The sequence below is a fragment of the Monomorium pharaonis genome, chromosome 11 (assembly GCF_013373865.1).
Source record: "Monomorium pharaonis isolate MP-MQ-018 chromosome 11, ASM1337386v2, whole genome shotgun sequence".
NCBI lineage: Eukaryota > Metazoa > Arthropoda > Insecta > Hymenoptera > Formicidae > Monomorium > Monomorium pharaonis.
In genome coordinates, this window is record NC_050477.1 from 10,616,023 (window position 1) to 10,638,883 (window position 22,861).

A 22,861-nucleotide genomic window follows, 5' to 3' on the forward strand; every position below is an offset into this window, starting at 1 on the left:
GTGAACTTCAGAAAATAAATTTTCTAAATATTTAAAATGCCAATATATAAAATTTATGTTCTATTTTTAGAAAGATTTTTATGAGAAATTTTCTGAAAAAAATTTGAAATTGAATAACATTCTGCAATTTTATTTTAACTATTAAATTTCTTTCCAATAACACTTTTAATATAATACAATAAAGATAATAAAATTGATAAAATTACGTAGGTTAATACACTAATGTAAATCGAAATAATAATGTAATTAAAATTTCATTTATTTTGTTCAAAAAGTATAAAATTTGTAAAAATAAAGTAAAAAATTTTTGCGTCAAAGACTTGAATAGCTTCGAATAATTTTTACCGAGAAGGGAGTCTGATCTTTCGATTTCTGGGCCTCACGCGCGTTAAGAGGCTCGCGAGTCTGGACTATTTGTATGGTACTACCTACTGTGCAACGTATATAGATGTCTTTATCGTTTTACGAGGTCCATAAAGTGCCAGTGGCGCGCTCGTGTATCTCTAATACGAGAAAGAGAGAGAAGGAAAACATTGTCACTATTGTTTATGCGTATCATTAGATACACCGTTGTCGTCAATTCCTCGATGGAGTAAAGATCCGCTCACGCGATGTTTTACTAAAGTGCTTTTCGACGTGGTATTTTATGAGCTTTGAGATTTTATCACTAACAGCACCTTCTTACACATTCGATCTCTTCAAACAACATTCTTTTGTACTGACATATTCAATACTATAATTCAAATGCATTTAAACATATAAGTTATCACGTTATCAATATTATAACATTACTCATGTGTGTGTATAAAAAAATAATCAAAATCAAAATTATAATCAGGACCGAAAATATAGAAAAATTATAATTCCAATTTCAATTATTTTTAATTTAATGATAAATACTTTTATAAAGGTAAATGTTCCCTTAGAAAAATTTCGAAACATTTCAAAGAAAATTATCAGAATTTTTGCAATACATATACGTACCTACAGATACTGATATCAAAACATATAGCTAAGACAGTCACATTTCATCATAACACGCCATAAAAAGCAAAAAACTGATTTATGGGAGTTTGCTTGAAGGGGGCTCCGAAGCGATAATTTAAGAGCATTCTCGAAAAAACCCGAGACAGGATATTAACATGATATTGAAGTAGCTGTGAGTTGCTAGTTATAATGGAGCTGTCGATCAAGATAAATGTCAATCGAAAAAGAAGCGTTGATTTCGATAGAAATTCGACATCTCCAATCACCACGTCATTTATGAGAATTTATATGCTTCGTTAATTCGAATTTATGATCTCAGGTCTCAACCTTTTGCCACGTCAGTAAAATCACAGACTAAAAATATATTATTTTTTTTAGTCTGTTTAACATTTAAAAAAAAAGCTTGTTATAAAAGAAATTTTTAGATGCCACATTTTTCTCTGATATTTTTATTATATTAATGTAGCATATTATTTAATATATATCAATGTAAACTATTAATATATTAATGCATTTAAATTTTCACATTAGAAATACAAACAATTCTGCGTTGGATAGCGTCGTCAACGTGTCGCTATCTGTTCCAGCGACATTATTGCGATCATGTTGCTATCTATCCGCAGTAAGAATCTCCCGTGCCCTACAAATCTCACAACGTTTAGGGTTGAACTTTTCCTCTGAATATTAAAAAATGTAACCGAGAGAAATACACGGGACAGAAACGAGACACATGCACAGTAACATCGCTTCGGGGCACGATCGCGATCGGGATAAGATGTCGTAACCTTTGGCTGGGCTCACAATTCGTGCCGCGTGAGTCCCGTTAGTCTCATATAACGCCCGGGGATGCCCAACACATTCCTGGAGACGTGCGCCACCGGCGCTTCATGCAGATGACATATATCAATAGTTTATCTTTATACCTGCGGCTACTAAACATTTGTCGTGAGCCTATCTAATTTTCTAATCTGTTCCTCTTCTCAATATATCAGAAATATCGAGATGTAAAATATTTCACATAATAAATTAAATTAAAAGATGTTTATTACTTTAAATCTCTGATATTGTATGCAAAAATAATTGCACGGAGAAAATTTTACAGTAGAAATTTTATAGTAAAAATTGCTATGTATTGTAGCTATGGACCATAGGAAGAAATTTCAAAGAATTATACCATAAGTAGTGTGAATATTTGGATGAAAAATATAGTAAAAATTAGCAAAATTTCTTCGTTGATCCGCACTTGCTATTTACGATAATATAAATTTTTACTATAAAGTTTTCTCCGTGTGTATAAAAGATTTTTTGCTTTCAAAGAAATATTATACATCAACCCTTTGCCTGCGAAGGCACGCGAGGAGGGTGGAGAAAGATTCCAAAGGGGGGTGGGGATTGTATCCTGGTAATTATGCCACAGACGAATGCCGGGACATTCATCAGCGACAGTGTGTTTAATGCGTAGCCGTTAAATATGTGCGCCAAGCACGCCATCCTCTGCCTAAACACAACACTCCAACGGGAATCCAACAAATTAACGCCGATGCGTTAAATGTTCGAGTTGGAAGATCGCTGTTTCCTCTCTCAAGACAACTGAGAGATCGTTTTACCCGCGATTTAACGCGAGAAAATGAGCGATTTTTTTTTTTCGAAATAAAAAAACAAAACGTCTGACGTCTAAATTTAAATTTATATTAGTCAATACAGTCAACAATACACAGTCGAAAAGAATTTGTTGTTAAAATTTTACAAGATAAAAGTTTGGCGTTTTATATTTAATAATTATTCTCAAAATAATTATTAATTATTAAAAATTGTTATATGTATATCAATATTTAATGCAAATATTTAATTTAAGTATATATAGATATATATATGTATATATATATAAAATAACATAACTTAAATACAAAGTCGTTTCACAAATATGTGTTAATTAGTTAGTAGTTAAAGTAAGCCATCAAAATCATATCCCAAAAAACAAAAGCTTCACCAACGTCGCAGAGTGATGTACTATTACTAAACTATAATAAAAATCGCAATAATTTCGTCGCAAATTGCAATTTTACGCTTTTATCTAAACGAGCAGAGGAAAGATCCGGTCCCTAAAAATTAACGGCGAGTCATACCAGCAAGTTAATAGGAATAGGTCGCGTGTATAAACGTTCGCGGTCGTAAACGGGCGACGAAAAAAACATTGCTGGCATTATTGTTTTAATCCGTAAAGGGGGGAAAAATGTTTGTGCAGCGCAGCGATTAGTATGCCTTTTATACATTCACATATAGTAGAACGATGAATCGTTGCCAATAAATTCTGGATTTTTTTTCTCGGCAAAGATCACGATGTTTTCTTAAGAGAAAAAATTTATCAAAATATAAAGACAAAATCAATCAAGAAACCTGTCCAAAAACATTTATTTATTGTAGAGAATAACATCTCATACAAAACAGCTAAATTTTTTAAATGCAATTTTAAGTTACAAGCATTTATAGGAAAAACAATAGAAATAAATATTTAATTTATAATTTATAATAAAGTATTATAGGTAATTTTATTCAAAAGTAAACAGTATATATATTCTGCACATATGTAATTTAAATATTATTTAAGTTCTTCTAATGTTAGAATAAATATGAAACATAGTATTTAATATTTTACTCTTGCTGTTCATTAAAGTTTGCACTTTTTTGTTATTTGATAGTATATTAAGCAGTCAAGTTTCATGCGTAATCTCTATCAAGCACGTGTTTTCTTTTAATTATCACGATCGCTGAGTATTTCGTCGAACAAAACGTGGGTAAGATTAATGATCTCCGAAGGAGGGAGTCATTCTTTCCTCTGATCAAACACGCGGAACAATTAATAACGCGCCGATTGACTTAACGATTCTTAATTGACGGGAAAAGTGTGAATGAAAAGGGAAAAACATCGACTGGAACAGGCGTCAAAAAATTAAAAATAAATTTTGATAAATGCGACTGTTAAAAATCTTTCATAATTTGTTTCATAATTTTAGAAGAAAATTGACATTTGCTCTCAAATATACGTTCTGATTATTTTTTATTTGATATAACAATTTCTGAATTGCATTTTTTTAATTCGAAGCAAAAATAACGTTACATAATTATTTCTGTTTAATAAAAATATGCTAATTTTATTTATGAAAACTAAATCAATAATTTTATTAATTTAATATTTTTTTCAATTCGCCTTTTTTTAATTACAATAAAAATAATATCTACATATACGGATATCTATATAACCGGAAACCAGAAAATCCATTCCTGTATTGAGATTCTTCCCCGATTCACTAGAGCGTATCAAATGTCCCTATCGACTCAAGTGGCGGAGATCGATCGAAGTATCGAACGTGTCTCTATCTAGCTAGGTGAATCAACTAGCACGGATAACTGCCATATATCGTTTTTCGAACCGGATAGGAGAAGCGCCGGAACAGACGGTCTCGTGTTTACGCTGACGATCAACGTGCAAAAATAAACGCGCCCTGTATATCCGTAACCCTTTTGCGTCGATGGACGACACGCGTCCGCCTGCCACCGACGAGGTCTGTTTTTGAAATGTTTTCCTTTTTTCGACTCAAATAAAGACTGGATGTAAATCGATTACTACACGAAATTTAGCTTTTAATTTCTGCGAGTGGAAACATCCGATCTATTCCTTAGTTCTCTTTCTCTATGAATACGTGTAATACGGCGCGCATGTAGTTTTTTATATAATTTATTTAGAAGCAACAGCATATAAAAATTTTCTATGTCAATAAATAGATGCATTAATTTTGCCACGCGTAAATTGGACGCAAATTTTAGATACTAATTTTATTTTTAAAACATTTTGAACAAAAATATTTATGCAAAGCATTTTTGTTTGTTTTATATCAACGCTAAGGGGCTCCTGAAGCAAATTATCGACATTTTTTCAGAAAATATTTTTAAATTGATTTTATAAAATTCCAAATTCTTTTACAAAGTATGCACAAAAATAAAGAGGGCAAAAAGCGATTTCATGTTAATAATAAAAAATTTTTTGTAATTTTGAAAAATTTATGATACGTTAACATCTTTTTTGTTATTAACATAAAATCGTTCTTTATTTTTAACGTACTTTAACGTAGCTGTATATAAAGGAATTCCGTAAAGCCAGTTCAAAAGCATTTTTTGGTAAAAAAAAATATCGATAATTTGCTCTAGGATCCTTTTAACCATATACGCAGGAAATTGGAAACGCGTATCAAATTTCACGTTACGCGAATTCCCAAAACACTTTGCCGAAATTCGGGAAACGCAAAACTCTTCCAAAATAAACTATAGTTGCGAAAGAAAGAATCCGTTTACCGGCAAATTAAACGCGCGCTTAAATATGCCCGGCATTCGAGATCGAGTATGCGCGCTTATGCAGACGCGCATTATGCAACCTGCATACGGTACCAAAAGCGCATCAGCCAAGGAATTGCCAAATTTGGTAATCGCATCGGTTCTCTCAGTTACTTAATTACGACAAGACGATATGTAAAAATGTCTCTACTTTCCAGCAATGAAGAAAATAAATCGGCTCTTTGTCTTCCATGTTAAGAATAAAATTCGCGCTTTCACAATTCCATATCCTATGCAATATTTTTTCCAGATTTCTCTGAGAGAAAATTCAACGACAGAGATTTGCCAGAATAAAAGAAACATATAATTCATCAAATAATAATTCAAAGATAATAAAATTAAAGAAGTCACTTTTATAAGAAAAAAATCCCTGTAAGAAAAGTTTCAATAATTTTAATCATTCGCGCTTCGATACTTTAAAACATTTACAGAGACATATTTTAAAATGTAGGAATGTGCAAACAAACAGCTTTCGTCTTAGAAGAATTTGTTGTATGACCTCGTTCTACGATTTCGCATTTTTGCTAGTTTTTATTAGAAGAGCTAGCGAGCGCGCGAGCAAACGATTGCAAACGACGACGGGGGCATTAAGTCCGCGAACAGCGTAAAACTGATATAAAACTCGAGTGTAATGATATTTCGAAAGACCTCGGGAAACGTCCTCGTGACGCAACGTTCGCGGAACAATCATTAGCGGCGCGTTTGAGCGCGAGGTCTAGCGGCGGTGATGGCGACAACACACGTTATGCATCGCGCAGAAATACCGTTACGCTTCGATAATAATCGCGGCAGGTGTCCCGATACGGCGAGTAATTTCGATACCGCGAAATTTCTCATCCATGCGCGGCCAAAATTGCGACAATTATATTTCCATGTATTTCCGCCTTTCCCACCTGACCCTCCGCGAAAATGTGGCAATTGTCACGGCGGACCTTACGTTACGTCGAACTTCACGTTGCGTTACGTTTCCGTAGTCCTGTGAGAATTATCTAAACATAATATTTATTTTTTATAATATTTGATATTACAATATTTTCTGAAAATAGGTAGATTCCTTCAAATTGTGCCAATTATTTCGATAGTAAAGTTTAAAAATTTAACTCACTATTAAAGTAAGAAGGGTTAAAAAAATTCATTATTAAAATCACATTTTTTTGCCATAATTTTGTAATAGTTATCTGGACACAATATTTTCTGTTTCACATTTTATATTATAATATTTTCTGAAAAAAATGTGATTCTTTTCGAGCTGTGTACATTATTTTTGTAATGATGGAGAAAAATTATTATTAAAATAACAGTTTTAACCTTTTTCGTTTTATAATATTTTATGTTACAATATTTTCTATAAAAATACAGCTCTCCTCGAGCTGTACAAATTATTTCGATAACAGAATTTAAGAAGTTAATTATTAAAGGAAACCAAAAAAATATATAATTCAATCTTTCGCTCTCAATTTTGTTTAGAAAAAAACTTACTCAATATTCTGCTAAGTAGAATTGGTGAAAAACGTGAATGGTACATTAGGCATTTGGTATTTTCTCCACGCATAAATTGCGTGCGAAGAAAAGGATAATGCGACATTCAATTTAGCGCCGCAGACGATATTCCCGATTATTATATTACCTCGTGACGTCGTCCAATCCGCGAGGGTAGGTTTTCCGTAAACTCAGTGAATATAAATTACGTGGCGCGATGCGCGCGTAACACACGACTCGCCGAGTTAATATTTGAACATGAAAAATTGCTATTTTTGACGCGCGCGACATATTACACGTTAGCTGGAATATTTCCTTATACGAGCAACGTAATGTCGAAACGAGCATAAACAATGTACAATGAAAAATAATATTTTCGAAAAGGCCGTCGATTTTACGAGTCTCTCTCCCTCTCTCTCTCTCTCTCATCGTATATAAAACTTTAAAATTTAAGAAAGCTATATAAATACGAACACGGTTATATGTAACGATCAATTATAACACTTATTTCAATCGTAATAATTATTATAAATTATTAAAAACCAATATAAACTTGTGACTAAATTAAATATTAAAATACAGTGAAACGAATAAAACCGCAAGTGTAGCAGCATTCATTCGCGCCGAAAATTCGAATGACTATCCGATTTCAGAGCAACGAACGATCACGTGACTCCTTCTGACCGGCCGTCATGTCGCGATATTTCGCAGGGCACGCGATAGGTCCACGACGTGGACGAACATGCTCGAAAGTCGCGAACTCAACACGTGTTACGCATAATACACACGTCGAAAACTTCCCTCGTAATAATACACAAATCTCAAGCCGTACTCACGTGATCCAAATGCGGGGCCCCTTACAACGCGCTGATATGTATGTCCCTCTGCAGCCTCGCACAAGAAACGTCACTCTCACTGATATGTGTGTCTATCACAAACGGCGGAAGGAGACGCGCGAGCGAGAGGCGATCCTCTCGCCCTCACCGATATGCGAACGTTAAAACGCGGTAAACGTCGGGACGGAATCACGCGCCACGATTTTCGAACTAACAGCGACGAGCGGTGAGCGCCGACTGCGCCACGCGCCGCTGTCCGTGTGATAGTGGGGTGGGGGAAGGTCGAGCCGGCGGCGCGCGAGCGGCGTAGTAGGGGAGGGGGGGGGAGGCTCACTCCTCGAGCGTCGCGAGTCTGTTACCTGTGCCGGCGTGCGTCGTGCGGCGCCGCGACGCTCCGCGACGCCTTATGAGTACGTGCAACATCGCGAATCACGCCGAGAAAGACGGGATCAGTTCTACGTGGAAGGAATTTTTTGCAGGACTCGGGGTAACGCGTTTCTCTAACAAAATTAAGGTCGATGACGTATTGAAATTAATTTAGTTACGTTAAGATTAAATTAAAACTTAATTTTGAAAGGCAATAGTTGTATCAAAGAAGAAAGCCGTGACTTTTTTTTAAATTAAATTACTCAAAACGATTACAATGTGGGGCATGAAATTTTATCATGTTGGGCGATAAGGTTAAGACAACTTGGTAATTGAGATTTTATCGATGACGAAAGGAATTCTTGTAAGCTACGTGATAAAACGTGTCCTCCCTCGCGTCACTCGCGTTCCCATTATTACAGAGTGCGTACAATAAATATTAATAATGATTAAATGCTGTCCGAAATTGTCGTCTCCCATTTTCATCCGACGATCTCACTCGCGCAAATTGACCGAAAATCCGCGACTAACGACACTTGAGCAATCAACACGACGAGTTTTCGTGATCTCGCATGGCATCCTCGACGACCTCGACGTCCTCGACGATCGCTGCACCCGCGACACGTATTCTTGGGATGGAAAGATTAACGCGCGTAAAGTACACGACGCAACACGACGCAGAACGGAAACTGAACCACACCGATGTCCGTTGGACGCGTCCGAGCTGAAGTTGAATGTTTCTGAACCGCGCCGAACTTCACGCCGCTACGCGAAAGAACTTCGGCCAATTCCGAGAAAAATATCAACCGCCGATCATCAATCATCAGATATTTACGATAACATATTGCACATCGATTGATCTATAGGAATCTGCGCGACGCTGTTGATGCTAACAATTTAATCGTTAATAGCACTAACAAACGTTTTTTTAGACCACGAATTCCACTCTGCATGATTCTAATAGATTTTTTGTCGCTGGAAACGAATCTACAATTAAGTGAGAGTGCTCTATCACATTTTATCAGAAAATTGGACTCAAAAGTGCAGAAAATGGCATTTTTATCCGTGTCAGACAATGTAATTGATCGACAATTAAGAGTGTAGATGTGTATAATGCGAAAACGAGGAAATTGAGAGATGGAATTATTTTCAATCGGAGTGGCGCACACACACACACACACGTATGCACACACGACCGTATTATGTCGAGGAATTCGCGACTGCACGGGTTAATTAGCACTCCGCGTAATTGGAGACATGGCTCCAATTAGATGTTCGAGTTGTCGAATGGTCGCAGAATAAATTTTCGGCGCGAAAAACACCGAGCGAGGAGACAGCGCAATCATGTGTCGCGCGAGTCGCGATGTGAAAAGGATGAAACAAATGGAAGAGGAAGAAGTGAGAAGGAGAGAGAGGGGAGAGAGAGGAAGAGAAAGGCCGGAAAATCATTGCTGTATTCAAAATAAACAAAGAACAAGTCGTTCGCGTCTGCAAAAACATATCGAACTGTTGAAAATTGGAACGTAATAAAGAGGGATAAAATATTATCACATTATTTTAATAATTAATCCGCATCGATCATAATAGTATTTAGTACTATGTATTAACGTATTGCTCTGGATTTTGATACAAATGTAATTTCAAACGTGTTATCACCTGTCATACACAACAAATTAATGTGATTTATATTTCTATATTTATTGTTACTATTAACAAAAAGGCAAATAGATGCAAATAAAATGTCAAGTTACTGTTAATTATATTGTTAAGAAAAAAAAGTTATAGCTGTGTACTTTGATTAGTACATCGATTATAATAATCCAAGTACATAGTTTCAATTTTAATTCTCTAACATATTATTAACATAAATTAATTAAAATTTATTTCTTATTGTATGTACGATGAACAAATCGAAAAGTGAATTAATCATTCTTTTTACCCTAAATAAATAAAATAGGAAATAACAATTTCAATATTTCATTATTGCTTTTATTTATAATTTTTTTAGATAAAGGGATGACGAAAGGAATGAAATAGAGATTCGAGATAGCCGTGAAATTTCGTAATTATATTTTTAAATATAATTTCATGGCAGTACATTAAATAGTTGCAAGTAGTGCATTTATGATAATGATGTGTGTTGCTTAATAATTTCGAATTAAAATAACAAATAGAAACTTGTAGTGCCATTAAACATCGCAAATACCGATGTAATCAATTGCATCAGAAATGCGATTTGTTTTGTATAGGGGAAAAAGTGTAAGATATGTGTAAAATTCGCGTAAATGTATCTGAAAAAACACGGCAAATCAAAATCTCAAATAATTCAAGCATTTAATTAGAAATGATGACAAATAACATTTTCAATGCGTAATAAATAAATATTAACACTATAAATATTAAATTTTATGAATTGTAATATATATTGCCATTTTCTCCGATTAATTGTCATCAATCGAAACTTAGCGGAACATATTTTATGAATAATTTCAAGAATTGTTAAAATGTTTTATTTATTATATTTGTACAATGCGCATCTTGGAAAAGAAATATGAAATTAACACCGCAAGACATTGGCGTAAAGTACTGCATTTTTCTTTTAATTTTATTTTTGTAAATCGCAAACAAAACAGGTGCTATGTAGCTAAATTTAGAGAGTGAAGTTATATGATATCGATGAGACTTGTTTTCATATGAATATTTATATCTATATATATATGTGTGGGTGTGTGTGTGTGTATATAATATAATATAATATATAATAATATAATAATATATAATATAAATAGCTAAAGTCACAATGTGCATCTTAATTTTTGGCGTAAATCACGTTTAAAACCTACGAACTACCATAAATTGCGCGCAGATCGGTATGCTTATTACGATATTAAGAACAATACAACAAAACAAGAACGAGAAACAAAAAAATAATTACCGTTTATTAACAAATTCTAAAGTCGGAATCCCGCACTGGGAAACACGAATAAATGAATGACGAGCGAACGAATCACAGTAACGACAGTACTTTTACGATTTCACGAGTAAATCAAGCCTTACACACACGTCATTACAATTATGTACAAGACTTGTCAACATCACACGAGTGCGGTACAAAAATCGTCAGGAATCGCTGCAGTAAAAGTGAGACCACAGATTTAGCAACGATCGAGCGACAAGAGTGCGATGTTGTGATTCTGACAAGTTTTACAATTGATAAAGTTGAGTCAAGATTTGATTGAGTCTCGATATATTTCGTAAAACTTATTCTTTCGTTTTTTAAATTTCCAAATTTCCGAATTTAAATTTCCGTATTTAAATTCTGAATAAATAATTGAGCATGCACTTTTTTTAAATCGACTCATTGTAAACATTGTTTTTGTTCTTTTCCAAACACAAAATTCTTTAATAGTTTGATAAAATCAGTTATAATATAAATTTGTAAAAGAACAATTTCTTTATTTTGATAAAAACGACCTTATCAATATCTTGCCTTTACCTTATCAACACCTACAAAAATAATTGCACTAATAATTATCTCTTTCTTTTTCTGCAGCGCACTCGTTTTGTCAATTTCCTAGTGTCTCATCTTATTGCTAGTACGACGCGGCGCCTTTACAAAAATAATTATCTTCTCGCCTTTTCTTGAGTAAGTTCAATGTGCACTACACTTATTCAGCATTCCAAAATCGCCCAATTCGTCGCCCTTTGTCTTTCGTTGCAAAAATTCTTGCATTACCAATTGCTAATCACTAATCGCTCGAAAAGCTTAATGTTCCTATTTAATATTCTCTATTTTAATCCTTTCGATCCTACATTGCACTCTTTAAGAAACTATTCGGTGTAATTTTCACCTTAAAGTCGCAATTTGGCTTGAGACAAAGTTTTACGTTTAAAGTTACGAGACATGTAAATATCAATATAAATAAGCTAAAAATGTCAAGAGATTAATTTTCGCGCCAACCCGAATGTTATTGAAGCCTCTTTCGCATCATGGAACTGAAAGAATTGATTGAATACTCTGTTCTTTACGTGTTACCTACAGCTAGACTTACGCATAGACATTCGATATAAAATATCCTACTTAAATGCATTTGGCATGTTTTGTTCTTAATTTCAAACTCGTCCACTTCAATCTCCATCACCATACACTATTGATTCACTATATCTTGGTGCTCTTGACATAGTCACCCTTTAATCTCAGACGATTAAAGACTGATCACATCATCATTATCGATTAGCACTATCGCGCGAGATTAATTATATATTACTTTTACTTTAACTAAAAGGACGATTTGCAACCGGGATTTTAACAGCTAGCAAGTCCTCCAGATTAACTCTAAAAGTTAATACTGGTAAATGTAATTTTCGTAGATATAATGTTCAATTCAGTTTTATTCTTAAAAATCTTTTGCACTTTGCGTTTATGTATCCGTCTTTGGTCTCTCTCGGCTATTCTTCAACAATTAAAAATTGTACGGAAATATACGTAAGTTAAAAGAAAGTTTTATATTGTTTCACATTACTCTGTGTTGGATCTAATCTCTACATGAGTTTTTCTGGATGGCGTCAATGAAAAATATTGTAACTGTACTTTTTAATATCTTACAATCGTTTTCCAATGCTATTTTATCGATAAAATGCCTTAACAATGTCATAATTCTTTAATCCTATCGTTTTGTATTTAATATTGTCTTTTTGTTGCAACTAATAAACTGAAAACTTTAGGAAAAAAGTTATAGATTATTGTAACTACTATTCTTTTCGTTGGTACCGTTAAAGTAAATCTGAAAGTTCAAAATCTAAGAATGAGATCGTTTCTTTTCCATCGTAAAACATTTAGTATTATTCTACCTATTCCTCAGTGATTTCAATTTAACAGAATATAAAGCGACACGTAACTTTTCTTAACGCATGACTTTGGATTTCATGTAACGCAAATCAATCAATGTTCACACACCCTTCGGAAACCATTTTCACTCTTCTTTACTCGTTATCACTTCGTCCTGGTGGTATTCAATATACCGCTTGGTTTCACATGAACATTTTGTCTGTTGGATTTGCTCCTGCTAGCGATCGTCGAGGCGTCGATTACCGATCTCCGGTTCTTGGGTGTGTGTGTATCTCTTTCTATCTCTTCTCCATCCTTTCCTTTACTCATCTCAGATCTTTGAATGCGACCTGTAGACTTGTATGTAATCCTTCCGGTCTTCGCTTCGCTCTCGTATGTCTTCCTTAACGGCTGCGGTGTATAATACAAACTGAATCGGTTCGCCCGCGCTGCTGGCTTCTGCCTCACCTCGTCGCGTAATTCATCCGTCGAACTGAACTTTCGTGGCGTCCCTTTATTGCCACCACTCCCACCGACTTCCTCAGACAATCTTTTCGTTTGTGGAGAAAAGCAGCTATATCTTTTGCTCTTGACACTTCTGGAATCTATTTGGTTCTTTTTATTAACATATCTTTCATGCCGCAGCTTCACCGGCTCGTTCTTGACGCATTTGTCCATTTCTTGAACCCTACTGAATGGACTGTTGCAGTTTTTTTTATCAGGTTGTTTAATGTCCAATTTAGGTGATCTTAATGTATTCAGCACAGCTATTCGACTCTGCAATATCCTCGTGCCAGACGTATTCTGAGTCTGATTGTTCACGAGCTTCGAAGAAATCGGTGAGGAATGATAATCGCCAAGATAATTGTTCTGATTTGTGTATCGAAAACTCACATTCTCGAAGCTATCAGTCGATTCCATACTTTGCGTCGAGCTCGATTTTTGTCCGCATGCCAATCGCGCGAATTGAATGTTTACAAAACTGTCAGAAATCTCGATGTCATTGCCAGTCGAACTGTCGCCGGTCAGGCTGTCACTCGACGTAGACGCAGTCGCGTTGCTATTGCGGAAGTCATCGCTATCGAATCTGTTATCACAATTTATCTTCGCGTACAAATTCTTTTGGCATTTATTTTGCCGATTTGTGCATTTCTTCACCGACTTCGGCGTCTCAAAATGGTTCGAGTGGTGATACCTTGCTTCTTCCACTGAGTTTCCATTTTTCTGATCGCCTCGATGATTTCTAAACGTGACTGTCTTCTCAACGATATCATCACAACGAATCGGTGAATTGCTGCGGTAATTGCACGTATTCAAATTCTCTGGAATGCTATTGAGTGACGAAGTAGCGCTTTGAGATTCAAGACGACGTCGCGGTGTTCTGTTATCGTTCAAATTATCTATTAAATCGTGCATCGATCGGCTTAGATTATTGATGTCCTTCAAACAGTCGGAGCTAAGAAACACGTCGTCTTCGTTGCTATTGCCGTTAGTAAAATCGATTTCATCGTGATTCTGCTCATCCGATTTTCTCTGGGGATTAATAAACCCCGATGTGTCATGAACATTCTTCCACTCAGTTCTTATCTTGGTGTCGTCGTCTTGTCGTTGACTGCGCTGCTTCTTGAAGTCGAACTCGAAGGTGGCCAATCTTATCGGCTTACGCTGCTGATTCCAGTATTGCTCCGCCGATGCGTCGGTGGCTGTTGTTGTTGGTGCGGTCTGCTCGCCTCCTAGAAAGCTCTGCTGATATACAGAGGCGGGGCAAAAGAAAAGAAAAAGCACTGCTACAGATACAGCAAACCACTACGAAAGCTTTCTTAGTTTTGTGTTTGAAATAAAGCCGACAAAGCGTGAAGGAAGCAGGTGGATATCCAATCGCACCACATTCATAACATGAAAATTTTGTACAGCGCATGATATAAAGAATCATAATGAATTATTATTGCTCAAATGATTATAGAATAATCACAGAAATGATTACGAATACTTATATGAGATATTTTGTTTAAAAAATTATAAAATAAATTTTATAATCTATATATATTCATTACTGCTTTCTTTCCAGGAACTATAAATATGAAATGCCAATAATTTGGAGTAAAATGGAGGTTAAAATGCAACACAAAATATGCAAATTCTTTTTTTTAGGATTTGTTACTTACCACTTTCATAATTACCAATACATTTCGTACTTACAGTGTTCCAGGAAAAAAGATGTGTTGAATATCTACAGACTATATAATTATTATTTATTTTATTATTTTCATAATTATGCCGGCATAAATATCTATAAAAATTTTTTAGAAATTAAGTAATAATGAAAATAAATAAATTCAAAATTTGAGATTTCTTTGATAAAACTTATTGTTGAAAGTGTCACACTTATAAAGCGCTGAACTCTCTTCCCGTGTAACGTGGCGTGACTAGCTGGTGAGAGTTGAAGGAATCGTGCCCAAAATAATAAATGCGATAGCGAACGTGTCGTAGCCGAGAACCTGATATTAATCTCGTCTCTTCGATGTAAGAATAATAGTGAGGGTTTTAAGCCATGCGGGTACGACATTGCGGTGATTTCTCTAATTTGTGAGGTACAATAATAATTCCATGTATCAATTATAATTACCGCGAGCCACGGGTGATCTAGTACATCCTCCGCACTGAAGCGAAGCTCCGGTTGTGCCTGCAGCATGTTCGAGATGAGTTGCTTCGCAGAATCCGATATCGTATCCCAATATGGCGATGTAAATTCATATTGACCGCTCAGGATACGCTCAAACAGTTCTTCCTGTTCGTTATCTACCGATACGAATGGTGGAAAACCACATAGGAGAATATACAGAATCACTCCAGCCGCCCATACATCAATCTAAAAGAATTATTTTTATGTATACATGAGAGATTACAGACATCAATATTTTTTATAAGGCAAATCTATTTTATATTAAATATTTTTTTCATTCTTTACAAATTAACCATCAAAAATTTATGTATATTTTTGCCTTTAAAAATATTTATGTCACACTTAATTGTTAAATTTATTGTAACAGACAGAAATATACCTTTAAACCGTAACCCGTTTCAGCGAGGATTTCCGGTGCCACATAGGTGGGTGTACCACAAACTGTGTACAAGGGTTCTCGCACCACTTGTGCGAGTCCGAAGTCACCTAATTTCAAGCACCTAACATGACTGCCATCCATCTCAACCAAAAGATTTTCCGGCTTGACATCGCGGTGCACGATATGATGTGAATGTAAGTAAGCCAAAGCGGAAGTCAAGTGACTAATCATCACGCTCGCCTCTGCTTCGGAAAATTTCGTCGCAACTGCGATTGCATCGAATAAATCTCCACCCTAAAAAACAAGCAGATCGTTTTGGTTGCTACATATTTTTACTTGTAATACAGTACAAATTAAATTAAAATTTTTTTATTAATTTATTTTTAATTGATTTATTTTTAAGTCGTTCTCAATTTCAAAGACGCACCTTGACGAGTTCCATGACTAAAAATAGTTGATCGGCAGTATCTTGTTCCGCGATCAAGCTAATTATATTAGGATGACAAACTTGTCTCAGTATTGCTACCTCACTTGCTAACATTGTTTCCTTTCCTTGACACTTGTGTTTATCTACGATTTTCATAGCGTATTCAGCGCCGCTAGCTCTAAAATATTATAAATGTTTTGTATCAGAAATTTTAGATCAGATATTCAAGTTAAAAGATAAATTATAATATCGCGTAACATTTTATGCTATAATTATGTTTCTTTTATATAAAACTTCATTAAATGTGAAAATATTTCCTTGTCTTCAAAGCTGTAATTAATACTTGTTAATTTTTATAAGATTTCTTTATTTAAAATTTTAACATTCTTTGAAACTTACTTGTGGGTGCAATGTCTAACGACAGCAAAGTTTCCATCTCCAATTATATGCCCTACAGTGTAATGCAGTCTAAGAGGCTGCGGCAGTATCAGTGACGACGGACTGGGAGTCCTGACTTGCGGCGTGGTAAGCGTCTTCTTCCCGGACTTCCTCGGCATCCGCGGCATTGGACCGCTCTGCCGCTTGGAGCTCCACGGACATCGGCGGAAGCTCTGCACGCATTTACTCTCCTCGAAGTCCAGCTCGAAATCCTCCTGCACGGATTTCTCTGGGCCATAAGCCACAAAAATGTCGTCGTTCTCGAAGAACTGCTCGAGCATGGTCACCTGCTGGCCCGACAGCGTGTACACCTTCCTGACCGCCCCGGTGTCGAGCTTCACTGCCTCCGTGATCGCCTCCATCGCGTGCTCGAGGCTTGGTGCGTTGCGCTTACTCAACAGCAATCGCATCACCTTGCGGGGCTTGGTACCATGGCGGATCAACGTCACTATGCGCGCCTTTACGCACAGTGGAATCGGACTGGTTTGCCTGCCGGTACCACCGCCACCGCTGCTCGCCGCCGGAGACTGCGGCAGCCCAGACAGCGAGCTTCCGCGACGGACCTTGGACGCCGAATACTCGACCTTCTTGAAGATTTCGCCCTGACCTGACACCACGTAGCACTTGCCGTCCTCCAGATCGCTAACGCTCTGTACCTTGCGTCCGTCCATGGTGTATATAGTCCGCACGCCGTTCGGGAGGGTAACGTTCGACACCAGGGCGCGAGTCAGGTCGGTCGCGAGGCTGTCAAAGCTGCGATATCTCTCAGGCGTCACCGCCATCACCACACCCGTGTAATACTTATCCCCGTTACGGAAGAATCGAACTCTCTTGGCCTTCTTCGTCGGTGGTGTTCTGAGGGCATTTAACGTATGCCGCGACGTGATGTCCAGTATTCTCTCGTTTAGACTGACTATGGTTCGACTGGTGGTCGAATTGAGCTCGCCACTCCCACTGCCGCATGGCGAGGCACCTCGACTCAGTGGTTCCTCCATCATCCTAGAAAAGCATCACTCTTATCAGTGAAACATATAAACTACAGTTCCAGGTACAGTCACTCTTACTCAACTTATTTTTCTATTTTTTTCTAACTCTTAGAATTAGAAAGATAAAAAGTAAGTTTATAGTTAAGCTACATCAGGGAGAGAGAGAGAGAGAGAGAAAATAGACTATTTAATTAGAATAACTACCTTCTAATATCTTTCAACATATATACGCACATGTATATATGTATATATGTCAATATGTGTGTTGACATGCTTCTAATGTAATTAATACCTTGTATGTAATTAACAGAAAGAAAAAAAGTAGTTACCAGATAACAATACATTCAAAGTAAGAACATAAATTTATCAGTAAAATATTGCAAATGATACTGATCTGTTAAGTGTGTGATTACAATTGAATATTTTTTAATATAATTTATTTTCAACATAATTTAATACATTTATATGTAAAATTAATCAATTATTAGCCAAAGATTAAAATTAAATAAAAATTTAATTGTCAACGCCTAGAGTAACATATTCAAAAGAAATACATAGGATACATTATCGTTCATTAATTAATTATCTTTCATTAAGATCTGGCTCTTTAACATAGGGCATTACTTTTGTTCCATGCTTTACATCTAGTTTTAAGTATCTTTGTATAACATTAAATACGATAAATCGTCTGATTTCCTATAAATCATATGGGCTAGTTCCCAAAGGTTGTATCTTATATTGGCAATTAAAGAAAAAGATCTGGCTCTTAATACACTGCTGCATCATAGTGCAATTAAGTAATAAACCAGGCCAGGCTCTTATCGGTTGTCCGGCCGACATCGCAACACACATACACGCACACACAGTCACCTAGAGATTATCGCGGGCGCTCGCTGCTGATAAATTAGACAGTTCCGCGGAACGGCATTCCAGCGGTTTTTTATCCCCTCATCGGCAATGAGCATGAGTCACGCTTTAGAAAGTTGCACTTGACAGGTGCAGCGGGAACGGGGATTCACGGGGGTCGTGAAACCGCTACCAGCTGCCATGAGCGGCACGTCAGACGCTAATCTGCGCCTCCGGAGTCGCAAACTCTGGGAGCGATATCTGGTGCGAGCGAGGTGTGGACGGGGATAGGTTGCCGATTAGGGCGCGGGTACACTTAACCTGCTCGCGCTCGCGCGCGCCCCGCTGTTTAACGGGTTCGTCGGCGGCGATCCGGTGCGGATCCTTCCGTGGCGAAGAGATGCACGCGCGTCACGCGTGCATCTCACCCGCGGCACACTGTCACTCACCTGCTCGTACGCAGCCCGAGCAGAACGTGGTCGATCTCGTGGTGTGACGGCACGGGTCGTGCGGGTTGTTTGATAGGCGCGCGAGACGGACCGAGGCGAGCTGGCGTGAATCACCACCAGCGAGCTGACATTTTCACAGACGGCGACTCGAGCGAGCGAGCAGCCACAGGGCAGGCAGGAGAGCCGACGTTGCGCGCTAGAGAGCGGTGCCGCTCTTTCTCGCGCATGCGCGAATGTAATATTAAATTTTGTAAACTTCACTGCAGAGATTAAAGGCCCATGGCATCTCGTAAAGGAGAGGAACAGGAGAGAAAGAGAAGCCGGAGACCGGCCGGGATTTAGCTTTAATTTGGAGCGTCTCCATCTCCATAAAATGTGGACGTTGCACTACATAGCTAGATTTGTGAATCCCATAAGGGGAATAAGGTAATATTTACGATTTTATGGTTCTCTTCCAGGCTAAATTAGGAGCCGTGCGAGAGCAATATTTTCGGTACGACTTTCTTTTTATTTTATAATATATGTACAGGAGGTTGAGTCTGTATTTCTGAAGAAAGTGAAAATACGAAAAGTGAGGACCATTGTCACCACTGATTGATGTATACTTTTAAAATTAACAATATATACCAATCACTGTTGTTCACTTTTCACATTTTCACTTCTTTAGAAATACAGAATTAACCCCCAAATGTTCTTGACATTCAAAACAATTCTTTTTAAAATAAGATAAAATATAGTTTTAATATTTTAATTGATATTTATCGATATTATTATTTGCTTTGGAAGTATGGTTGAAAAGATTAAAATATATAGAGAAAAATTAATACTCGTACGTGCACATTATACGAACAGTTAATATAAAAAACAAACTATGAGAGTGACAAATAATTTTAATAATAATGCAAGTAATGAATAATATTGATACTGAAAAACGTACAAAGTTTAATTCAAATAATGAATGTAGGGAAATCTACCCGAATTATGTAACCGTCTCTGACGAAACACAGACGAGCGAATGTTTCTAAACATTAAGCACATTTATTGTGAGACTTGTTAACCTTTCCAGTATTTGATTGTTGTCAGTCAATACGTACGTGTTCTTATATACGTTATTGCATTTGTATAGAGTACACAGAAGGAAGCGCTACATTTAAGTTGCCAAATAATAAATTAAAATTTATTCGTAAGTAGGATGAAAAAAAACATATGTAAAATTAAAGGACTTTACTACATTGAAACAGGCAAAAAAATTTTAATACACATTTTATAAGATATCAGCTTTAAAGATATCATTCGTGAAAGATTATAGTTTTAAAGCAAAATTACAAATTAAAGGAAGCATGAAACACCTGAAAGATCATGTTTTAAATGACAAACGATTGTTAATTACACGAATAGAAAATAGAGAAAGATATTGTATGAAATGTGTAACAAAAAAAGTGTCATTTTTAGCTTATACATTAGCTCATGAGTTACACAGAAATTATAACATATATGGGATATACATGAAAAAGTGAACTCAATCTGGAAATTTACTAAGCAATTTGGAATTGAACTTTACATACAAGTATTTTTCTAGTGGATGCAGAGCGTCTGAAACGTCAATAACCGAACAAGAGTCTGAAATATTAATTTGCAGGAGTTACTGAAAAAGGTACAAATAAAAGGAAATAAAAGAAAGATAAAAAAATAAAATGTGTTTGATGACAGAAGTGGAGTCTAAAGTTTATCGGCTAAATTCAATAAATTATGTCTATTCTCGTGGGACAAAGAAAAAAGGCTACATTTTATCCAGAAGTAAAACTTTGAAGAAAGACATGCTATGAAAATTTCACAAATATTCCTACGTGATTGTAATCGCAAACATATAAGCAAGTCCCTCAGACACCGACATGTACATACATTGTTGCAAGACGAACGATGGTTACTGTTACAAATACATACATGATATCATCATTTCTGTTTGAACTAACAAAGTCATATCTTCACACATATAATTATAACGGACAGTTTATCTTTTCTTTCCGTCTTTTTATTTCAATGACCGCCGTTTCCTGATTGACCATGAGTTAGAGCCTTTACATGTTTGACATTTGTTCTTACAAATGAAGATGATGTAACTTGCGACTACCAACAACCTTGCGTTTTTATGCTTTGCACTAAAGAAGACTCGAAATGTGAAACGAAACGTTTGCGTACTTGGTGTATATCCCAGATAACACAAAATATTTATAGAAAGGAAAAATATTTATGATAAATATTTGGTACATATTTTTATGTCCGAGTTTGTCGGGTATAGAAAAAAATATAATAAATATTTATGAAAATATTTAAAATAAATATTTATACTATTATTATCAAAGAATATAAAAATATTTCAAGTTCATATATTGTACCATAAATAATTTCTAGTACATTTTAAAAATATATTCTATGTATTGTTGATAATAATTTTTGTATCATTTCTAAATAATTTATGATAAATAATTATATAATCTTTAAAAAATATTTTTTGAAAATAAATTTGTAAAATATTTATAAATATTTATGATAATATTCTGTGCTATTTGGGATATATTTTCAATTGCGTTCGCGTTGCAACGCGTTTAATATCATCAAAGATACAATTTTTGCATACGAATATCTAGTGTTAACTCTTATTGGCAATATTCTTCTTAACGTATTATAAAAATTATTATCATGTAATACAGTTCTTGCAGAATACAGATCTTTTATAATTAATTACGAAAGTTCATATAAACCAACATTTAACTCGAAATAATTTTAACCGAGTTAAAGAATTATAGTAATTCTCATGTAATTCAATATTTATATATATATATATATCTTTATACAGTAAAAGAAAATCTTTTTAATACATGCAATATAATATTATATTATATATTGTCAAATCGAATTTTTCAATATTACTTGATAATCCCTTCTATTAACTTGAATTTCAGTTATACAATATGGTATTTCGTATCAGATTTTGATGAAACAACCATATGTTATATGAATATTACCTCCATATTATAAATTCAATAAATAAATTAACAAATACTAGTCGATAAAACTCATCGAATAAGAATTTATTGTTTCAATAGATAACAGTAAGATGTCGCATTAAGTCCATTTTAAAAATTGACTGATAAATACAAAATTTTTATATTATTTCTTTTTTGCTTTCGATATTCTTAAGGAGATTCTAACGCTGTTTTGCCGATTATTTTGATTATTTTTAATTCACTAATCTTTTAATTGTATTTACAGAATTAAAAATTATTTTCCACAATTAAAATACAGACGGTAACATAATGCGCACGTAAGAATTTTATACAAAAAAACGAAAAAAAATTTAATATAATTTACAAAATAATAATGTAGTCCTTATAGTCACCAGTCAAGATTAAAAATAATTAAAACTTCTTTAGTAGTCAACGAACTGGCCAATTTATTATTATTCAAATAACACAACGTTTCGACCTTAGTTCAGGTCCTTATCAAGTGCAAAATCCGAAAAATTCAAATTTTCAGGAAACGGCTTCAGGAAACGAATTTCACAGGCTTACGACGTTTCCTGAAAATTTGAATAAACGTTGCTATTTAAATAATAATAAATTGGCCAGTTTGTTGACTACTAAAGAAGTTTTAATTATAATTTACAAATTAAAATTTTTTTTTATTCTTTATATAAAATTCTTACGTGCGCGTTATGTTACCGTTTGTATTTCAATTGTGGAAAAGAATTTTTAATTCTGTAATACA

General features: G+C 35.2%; 2 protein-coding genes across 3 annotated transcripts in view; both read right to left on the bottom strand.

Moving 5' to 3' along the window:
- The window catches only part of LOC105839736 (protein sickie), a 190,401-nt gene extending 182,478 nt beyond the window's left edge, over positions 1 to 7,923 (bottom strand). Inside the window, exon 1 of the mRNA XM_036293781.1 lies at positions 7,692 to 7,923. The gene's annotated coding sequence lies outside the window, so the exon portion shown is untranslated. The remainder of the gene's footprint in view (positions 1 to 7,691) is intronic.
- Positions 7,924 to 10,032: 2,109 nt separating this feature from the next.
- LOC105837249 (serine/threonine-protein kinase GD17699) lies at positions 10,033 to 21,220 on the bottom strand. 2 transcript variants are annotated; one of them, XM_012681840.3, is made up of 6 exons: positions 19,094 to 21,220; positions 16,774 to 17,811; positions 16,375 to 16,552; positions 15,948 to 16,241; positions 15,512 to 15,754; positions 10,033 to 14,631 (listed from the first exon to the last, which is right to left on the bottom strand). In XM_012681840.3, the coding sequence occupies exons 2-6, from the start codon at positions 17,808 to 17,810 to the stop codon at positions 13,051 to 13,053; spliced, it is 3,333 nt and encodes a 1,110-aa protein (XP_012537294.1). In that variant the 5' UTR covers position 17,811; positions 19,094 to 21,220; the 3' UTR covers positions 10,033 to 13,050. The 2 variants fall into 2 exon arrangements, with proteins under 2 accessions (XP_012537294.1, XP_012537295.1); XM_012681841.3 differs by having other exon boundaries at positions 10,033 to 14,628; positions 19,094 to 21,219.
- Between the last annotated feature and the right edge of the window lie 1,641 nt (positions 21,221 to 22,861).

Excerpts from the sequence above, each read along its gene's own strand:
- LOC105837249 (XM_012681840.3), bottom strand. The coding sequence starts at position 17,810 with ATGATGGAGGAACCACTGAGTCGAGGTGCCTCGCCATGCGGCAGTGGG. Across the intron at positions 16,553-16,773 it reads GTTAGACATTGCACCCACAA|AGCTAGCGGCGCTGAATACG; the intron begins GTAAGTTTCAAA and ends ATAATATTTTAG. Across the intron at positions 14,632-15,511 it reads TAGATCACCCGTGGCTCGCG|CAGAGCTTTCTAGGAGGCGA; the intron begins GTAATTATAATT and ends TCTGTATATCAG.